Source organism: Capra hircus, chromosome 15 (genome assembly GCF_001704415.2).
Source record: "Capra hircus breed San Clemente chromosome 15, ASM170441v1, whole genome shotgun sequence".
In the NCBI taxonomy this organism is placed as follows: domain Eukaryota; kingdom Metazoa; phylum Chordata; class Mammalia; order Artiodactyla; family Bovidae; genus Capra; species Capra hircus.
The window spans coordinates 54,415,545-54,424,420 of NC_030822.1; the positions used below are offsets into that span (position 1 = coordinate 54,415,545).

The window sequence follows — 8,876 nt, forward strand, 5'->3', positions numbered from 1 at the left end:
CTGCTTTCACACTACAACAGCAGAGGGGAGCAGTTACCAAAGAGCCCAGCTCACCTAGAAAGCCTAAGAGCTCTACTAACTGATTCTTATATAAACTATTTCTCTGCTCTAGGGAATAAGAGAAATAAGGTATTTTATCATCTATTAAGAAGAAGAATGAGCAAAAAACAAAGAACAGATCATTTACTCAAAATGCATCCAGAAACTGAATTCCTTACTGGTCATTAGCACTAAAAACTGACAAACCCACCAGTGCTCTGGGGGACTTGCGATTCAGATCAGGCAAATTGGCAAGTTCTCACATAAAGTAGGAGCAGGAGTAAAGCTTTTAAGGGCCACAGTTCAGCTCTGCCTCCCTGACATTAGTAAGTCAAGAAAAGCAATGGTTAGCTTTCAAAGGAACACTAAAACTTAGAGGGTCAACTTAAAACACATTTGGTACAAGGAAGCCCATGTAAAACTTAAACAGAGCATTAAACTGAATTCATTCACTAGACAATAACTATTTTCAAAGAAAAGAAAGGTTTTAGAAGTGAATGGGGGGAAACTTATCACCCTATGATAAAAAAAAAACAGAAGCTCTCAAAATGGGACTTTAGCTTTGGGATAAGCTAGTCCTTAGTCCAGGTACTGAAATGTGACTGCTGCTGCTGCGGCTGCTGCCGAGTTGCTTCAGTTGTGCCTGACTCTGTGCGACCCCACAGATGGCAAGAACACTGGAGTGGGTTGCCATTTCCTTCTCCAATGCATGAAAGTGAAAAGTGAAAGTGAAGTCACTCAGTCTTGTGTGACTAAGGCTCCCTAAATAGATGACTACTTAGCATCATAACTTTAAAGGTTTTCTGAACCTGAGGTCTATGGATAGGTATGTACAAAATTTTTTGAGAGGAGAATTCAGTTTTCAAAAGATTCTGAAAGATCGTAACCCAAGAAAAGGTTGAAAAAAAAATGTTAAGAACCAACTGATGAAACTAGTAAATATGAGCATTCTTTTCTTTTCTTCTCTCTTTACTTTCTTATGGAAACTTTTTTGTCCATAATGCGTCTTTATATACAACACAGAATGGGGAAAAAAGAACTCAAGTCTTCACAGAAAGAAGTTTCAAGGACACACTATTAGTACATGCAAATTGATGACTTAGAGGTGTAGAGGAAATTACTTGATCCAATTATCCAAGCCAAAGGGTTACACACTGCTACATTGTTTCATTGGTGGCTAATTGGTTCTGAGAGCCCAGAGGCCCAATTTGAAATGCAGGCAGTGGGCAAATTACTGTAAGTGCATGAAAAGGTAGCAAATAATACAAGAGCAAAGTTCCTTGCATTGCTATCCAGCTTAATACCTGACTAGTTCCACTGCCTTTTTTAAAGCATGTGGCCCACATCACCACCTATTAAAAACACAGCCAAAGAGACCACAGCCCTGGGCCTCTTTCAGTCCAATGGCTTGCCAGTCTCTACCCGTTTCAGACTGATGCTAAAGTTTATCTGCAACTTCTTAAGTTGGCCTCTTCAACTGCTATAGTCATGCCAACTCCACGTTACAACTGTGGGGACCAAATAAATACTACATGTAAAGTGCCTAGAGTAAGTGCTCAAGAAAAGACAACTTCTCCTCCCCTTGGAGGTTCTCTTCTAGCCTCATTCTCAGCTTGCACGTGGCCATCAGGTCGCTCATCTCTGGTATCTTTTTACTTGCCTGTTATAAATAACTCCTGAGTTGCTACTCTCTATTTAAAAGTTTTTATTGGCCTCATGTAGTTAACACACTCCAATAACTGACTTCTTTCCATCTGCCCCTCAATTTCTTTGACTTGCGCCAAATATCTACTTTATTTCCTCTTATATACACTTTCCTCAACAGTACTTACTGTTCTAGAAAATTCAAAGACAAACAACAAAATATTAACTGGTTTTCCTCCTTATTTCCACTCAACTAACATGCTGCTGCTGCTGCTGCTAAGTCGCTTCAGTCGTGTCTGACTCTGCGCAACCCCACAGACAGCAGCCTACCAGGCTCCGCTGTCCTTGGTATTCTCCAGGCAAGAACACTGGAGTGGGTTGCTATTTCCTTCTCCAATGCATGAGAGTGAAAAGTGAAAGTGAAGTCGCTCAGTCGTGTCCAACTCTTCGCGACCCCACAGACTGCAGCCTACCAGGCTCCTCCATCCATGGGATTTTCCAGGCAAGAGTACTGGAGTGGGGTGCCATTGCCTTCTCCACTCAACTAACGTATCTTATCCTAAAGACCTCTTCCTGAACCAAGGGTGCCTTTCTGCACATTATCCTTCCTCTTAAAAACAGACATTCAGATATTCACACACATACAAGGTAGAAGTTTTTGCCACAAAATGCCAGGGACAGATCAAGGGGACCACTTTAACAAAAATAAATGTGAAGCTCTCTAAGTTTTAAAAACCATTACCTACGAATATAATAGGAAGACACAACTACGCAATACATGAGAAAAAGACATGATGAAGTTTGAGTGCAAGCTCAACAGTGTGATGAGATGGCCAAAACAAGCTGCTGTCAGCTTAAGAAATGGTGTCTCGAATGAGAAAGAGAACAAAGGTCCCATTGTGTTGTGAAGTAATCATACTGTCTGTGCATTACTATGTTTAGCTCTCAGGATCACATTTTAAAAGAAACATTGAGAAGATGGAACCTGTCGAGGTGGAAAAGAAGTCAGGATGATGAAAAGCTGAAAAATATATGAAGAAAAGAAGAATATTAAAAACATCTGGGGACATTTCACCTGGAAAGGTTCAGACCTGAGAGGTAAGAGGAAAAGGCATTAAAAAAACAAAAACAAAAAAAACACACTTTGACTACATTGGGGGCTAACAAGTAAAACATGTTAGATTTACTCTACATAGCTCAGGAGAGAACTATAACAAGAAGCTTCAGAGGTTCTGTTCTCATCTCATAATAAGATCTAACAGTAAGATCTATTTTCTAAATGTGGTATGTTGCTTTGTGAGTAGTAAGTGTCCCATCTCTGGAAGTAATCAAGCAGAAGTTAGCTGATCACCTGTCAGGGATTTTATAAAGGAGATTCCTGCACCTTTTCCAATTGGGATCATGTGACCCTAGATCTTCCGCATTAACAGTTTCATATACCAACAATGACAGTTTAACTACTCACCAGATTCTTTTCAATATCTTGATCTGTGTTTACCTCGGAATCAGTCGTCTTAAAGTCAGTCTATAAAGAAAGGAAACAATTATATTCAGAACTGTTCAGAGACATTTTAAAAGGCAGAATTATATAGTCCATTAACTGAGAAATCTGTCACAAGTAAGAGAGAAATTAACTTTTTGTTCTTTCTCCTTATCAACTTCACAGTAAGAGAACTGTAGTTCTGGCAAATGCCCTCTGACACCCATGCTGCATTAAGCACTTATCCCACAAAATAACCTGAATGAGACCCAACAACTGATGGGGAGACAACCCCAAAGCTGAAACAAGAATTTGGGCCCCCTACAATTTATTGTGCCCATTCTTTCTACGACAAAGCATGTCAGTCACTATAAGGCAGGAGACACTGTACTTCTTAAGATGTAGGTCAGAGAATTAACAAGGATTCCTCCTGCAAGTGCGAAGATGGGAACTATGAATGCTAATGACCTACGCTCATCAATTACTCAGTGCAAGCTATTGTATGTAGGTCATGAAGTTCCTAGTCGCCATGATTAGATCCTGGCTATTACTTATGGAACATCAGTAACACCAGAATGAAGTTATCACAGAGCACCATATAAGAGTAGTATGAGAGTCGCCATTAAAAAAAAAGAGAGAGAGAGAGAGACAGAGCAGTTTTCCACCAACTAGGAAGAAGTATCTCCTGCCCTCCAAAAAAAAAAAAAAAAATTAAATCAAAAGCCCGAATTCCATGTTAGTAGTAGAAACTTGATACTTGACCTGGACAGCAATGTTCTGAGAAAGCTTCAGGGAAGAGCTATCCTGATCATCATCCTGATCCACTCTGACTCCTTCAACCCCATTTGCTGGAGGCACCACAGGTGGGAACTCCAAGCCTGGGTCCCTGCTCCCTTCCTTTAGGATGGAGGCTTGTGGGGCCTTCTCTTCAGCACAATTCCCGGAGGCAAGCTGCTTTGAATGGCACCCTGCCTTAAGAGACCGAGCGGCGGGATGGAGGCTCTCCTGGAGGCACGTGTCCCCCTCCTCTCCTGCCGTGCTGGCCACGTCCTTCAGATCAGACTGGGACCCACCGCCAGACAGACCAAGGGCCGTGGCTATCACGTTTTCTCCTAAAACCGCCCGGTGCGCTGCTGAAGTGTCACCTGCTGATGAGCCAGGATTCTGCTCTGGGTGTTCCAAATGGGCATTTCTGTTATTCTCCTTGGTTATCGTTTGGTTACTTACACTCGACAGAGGCGAGTTCTTATGCTTCTGTGCAGGGTCTTTGGGGCTATGAAAACAGAAGATAAAAAGTTTCTCTCTTCATCCAATCTTAAAGAGGCTGAAACATATAATACTTTTAATACAACCACTAGAAGAACAAGACTGGCTATACAAGCCCCTCCAAATTATCAGGATGAAAAGGAACTTAGCTTCCATTCAGTAATTTTGATCACACACACAAAGACTATAGCACAGTGGTGAAGAATCTGGGTTCTGGAGACAGTCCACAATAAATAATCACACATGAATGACTCTGGGAACCCAGAAATTGGGTGGTGTCAAATTTAATAACTGGGGGAATGCAGATAAAATAGCCTACTGTTAGACTATTTCATTTAAGTACATGTACTACTTTTGTTACACATATTTTTAATAAATAAAATATTAATTTGGAAACTGGTTTTATTCCATTCTCATTTCACAAAAATAATTCACACTCAAATTCCCTAGACAGATCTTTGACCAGAAGATTTAGGTTCTTCAACTGCTTTCTAGAGCATAGCATCACTACTTCATGTTGCCTTAAGTACAGACAATTTTGAATCCAAAATTGAAGCTGCCAGTAGAAATTTTATCCCAGATGACACATGTATAACACCGGAAAAACTGTTTTTATCATTTGCCACAACCATTAACATACTACTTTTAAGAGAGATCTTCAAAATCTATTTATAAGGGCATCCAACATTCACAACTCTAAGTCTTTCACCCAATAATAATGACTATATATGCATTAAATTCTTTTGCCATTAAAAAAATTAAAACTGATTCTGTCCACCGATACCCTTAAGCACTCCAAACCAGCACTGACTGAGGCTTTAGGTCATTATGCCTTTCTTTCCTCAAGTACCTACTTTTCTAGAAAATTCAAAAAAAACAAACACAACAACAAAATAGTACCTACTGTTCAAAATAAAACAACAGAGAGCATCTTGTAACTTTAAAATGTTTATAAATGCTCTTTGCTGACTCCTGGGATCAAGTCGGGTACGGGGAAAAAAATTATGAATTTGGACAGACACAGTACCTAGGCGAGAATCCTGACTGCTATTTATGAGTGGTTTAACTCTGGACAAGTTATTTAACTCCATTTGTAAAACAGAAATATTACCTACCTAATAGGATTATTGTGAGGATTACATGAGATAAAGCATCTGAAGTATTTAGTTCTGGCATACAGTAAACACTCAATAAACCTTGGCTGCTATTATTATTACTAGTAGTATATGCCTGTTTTTCGTGGTTTTTTTTTAAGCTACACCATGCAGCATGTGGGACCAGGGATTGAAACCATGCCCCCTGCATTGGAAGGGCAGAGTCTTATCAACCACTGTACCACCAGGGAAGTGCACTCTATATAAAATGAAGATGCAAGTTTATGGTGAGGTTTTACTTAACTCCTGTCCCCATTACCCACTAACAAACCTCTCTTCTTCATTTAAATAGATGTTTATTAAGTACACTGGAGTCAGACAAGCCTGAGTTTAAATCCTGACTCCAACATAGCATGGAAACCTTGGGCAAGTTACTAACCTCTCTATGTCTTAGTTTTCTCGCCTGTTAATGGGAATAATAGTATTAGCACCTACCTCCTGGGATTGTTAGGAGAATTAAATGTATTAACACATACCGAGCTGCTAGGACACTGTTATCTATTGCATTAGGTCCTACGTACTCTACAAAAGTGTTGAGGTAGCCAACCTAGTACAACATTATACATAACAATGCTTTCATCACTATAAAATGCCAAGGCTGGGTAATCATAATTCCAGTCTTCAAGAGTTTAGATGCAAGGCAAACTACACACAAGAAGTAGTAAATCATACTAACAAAGCTGTCTATTTATCTATAGATACAAATGTAGGTCCAGTACATATGCATATACAAAGCATACATATATGCACACCCAGGTACAATACATAAACATACAGTTAAACAGATAGTCCATGTAGAAGTTGGGAAATATTTGCATTTTCAAATGAGTCTGACCAACTGTATTCTAATCTATGTACTCAACAAACAATTAGCATGCCTGCTGAGTGTCGGATACTGGTGCGGGGTACCAAATATACAAATAGAGATCAGACAGTCCCTACCTTTAAAAAAGCTTCATCGAGGGCAACGCCACTAGAGCCCAAAAGGGGAAAGACCAACTACACTTCTGTAAGAAGCCCATCTCCAAAGCCCCTCACCCAAACGCAATCTGCCCTGTCAGGAGCCCACACGTTACCTTAGACCATCTGGAGGACCTTCGTCTGGTTTGGAAGCACAGACACTAGAAGAGGATTCCGGAGGATTGGGAGCAGTGGCCACCACGCCAGCTACCTCAGATGCTGCCATCGTGCTCTGCACATTCAGAAACAAATTATAGCTACAAGTTCCAAGATTTCAAAACAAATGTATCTTTCCCCATCAGAATGTCCATACAGCAGAATCATATCAGGAAAGAAACACAAAGAAAAAGCTGGTCTCCAGGAGAAAATACTTGAGTACTTTAAAAAGATATAAAAAGATATAAAAAGAGCCATGGCATGAAATAGGTCCCAAGGGACATCAATCCTCAAACGTCATTATATATATCATTACATATATTACACACATATATATGTGTGTGTGTAAACAACACTATATATGCCTGTCAAAGCTTTTTCAGTTTAGGAGAAATGCAGTCTCACAGACTGAGAATCCTCCAAATGATCCACATACCTACCTTGCCTAATATCATTTACAAAAGATGTGATTTGGGGCCTAATATCAATGGTATCTTATGTTTTAAAATCATTTTATGCCTGTCACATTAAAAGCATTCTCCATTAATATAAGTAAAGTTTCCTGGAAGTATTCTTGTGGGAGAGAAAAAATAGTATTTAATTGGGCAATCCAAGTATCTTTTACTCTGTGTTCCCCACAGATGGGAAAAGTTTGACAACCACTGACTGCGGAAAGTACACTCCTCAGAGTTACTGGAGGTGCAAAAGAGTATGAGAATCTCAGTCACTCCAGCATGAAAATGAGAAGCTCAAAAACTGTAATCCAAGTAAGGGAAGTGGGACAGGGGCCTTTTTTAGATCAAAAGGTCATCCTTTATGTTGCAGGACAAATTCATGGCCTTCTATGGTGAAAAGATAAAAAAGAATATGGGAGGAGGGAGGTGTAACATAAGGTTAGCTTAAATTCTCGTTTTTATTTTAATAGCATCCCACGTACATCTCTGACCCGCGAAGAAAGCATAGGGCAGGCATGGAGGCTGGCCTGTGTCAACATTTAAGTTCCAGGCCATCGTCCCCCTGTGCCTCAGTTTTCCCCATCATACGAGCTCCCAGGAGAAAAACGGGCCCCAGATCGCCATTACTGTTCTCACAGGTGCAAAACGTCCTGCCCCATCGGAGCCCGGGCCGGGGGTTCCCGGCGCCCGGTAAACAAAACCACAGGTCACAGGTCCTACGTGCAACTCGGTGGCTGAGAGCCGCAGAGGGGAGGGGGACGGGGACATCTGGCAGGAGGCTGCGGCCGCGGCGGGGGGCGTTAGGTCGAAGAGGCCAAGGGGAGCCTCGCACCACAACCCGGCGGCGATCTGACGGCGAAGCCGAGAGCGACGGGTCATCGGGGGAGATCCGGGGACGGTCGCGAAAGGGACAATGGGGGGAAGGGACGCCGAGTGGTCCCGGCCGCCCTCCACAGAGGGGCTGGCCCCGCCGGCCGATCCCTCCGGCCAGAGCCCCCTTCGCACCTTGCCCTCGGCCCCCCGGTCAGGCTGCCAACCCCCCGTCCCACTTCTAGGCCGGGACCCCCATGCCCGTCCCCGCAACTCCCTCCACGCACCACCGCCCCCCGGCAGCCTCGACCCCCGCCCCTCGCGCCGCAGCCCCTCGCCCGCGCCCCCGCCCCGCACACACCTCCCGCGTCGCGCCCCCGGGAGCGAACGGGGGAGGGACGGGACGCACCTGAGCGGGCGGAGCGGGGGGGAGGGGGCGGCCGAACCTGGGGGGGAGGGGTCGAGCGCCGGCCCGCGCGCGCGACACCTCCCACTTCCGGCGGCACGAGCGGCGGGGGGCGAGGCTCGGCCCCGGGAGGAGAGGCCGCGGTGGCACCCGCGCCGCCCCAGATGGCGCCCCCTGGCGGCCACAGCCGGCGCGGTCGGGGCCGAGGGTGGGGGACCCGGGGGACGCGGACTTGGCGGAAACCGCCCCCCGCGCTGAGATGCTAGTGGACTCCGCCCGGGCGCAGGCACTTGATAGATGGCGACCGCGAGAAGGACTTGGGACCTGGCAGAGGGAGAACCCCTCTCTAGGAAGGTTATGAGGCAAGAGTCAGGGTCATGGCGGTCAGAGAGAGAAGAGGAACAAGTGTTGTTTTAAAGGTCTCAACCGAGATGCCGTGTCCAGAGGACGCCGTGAGGGAGAGGGCCGGCCTTCTGGAGAGGGCAGCTTCTGCAGGTGCCCCGAGG

At 44.2% G+C, this 8,876-nt stretch overlaps 1 protein-coding gene across 4 annotated transcripts in view; it reads right to left on the reverse strand.

Moving 5' to 3' along the window:
• RNF214 (ring finger protein 214) overlaps positions 1-8,478 on the reverse strand; it is a 49,189-nt gene extending 40,711 nt beyond the window's left edge. The window contains exons 1-4 of one of the 4 annotated variants that reach the window (XM_018059734.1): positions 8,374-8,478; positions 6,660-6,775; positions 3,926-4,436; positions 3,149-3,208 (exon numbers count right to left, since the gene is read on the reverse strand). In XM_018059734.1, the coding sequence (XP_017915223.1) occupies positions 3,149-3,208; positions 3,926-4,436; positions 6,660-6,769 (681 nt within the window). In that variant the 5' untranslated portion in view covers positions 6,770-6,775; positions 8,374-8,478. Of the gene's footprint in view, positions 1-3,148; positions 3,209-3,925; positions 4,437-6,659; positions 6,776-8,325 lie in introns of all 4 variants that reach the window. The other 3 variants (XM_018059736.1, XM_018059735.1, XM_018059737.1) reach the window with 3 other exon arrangements.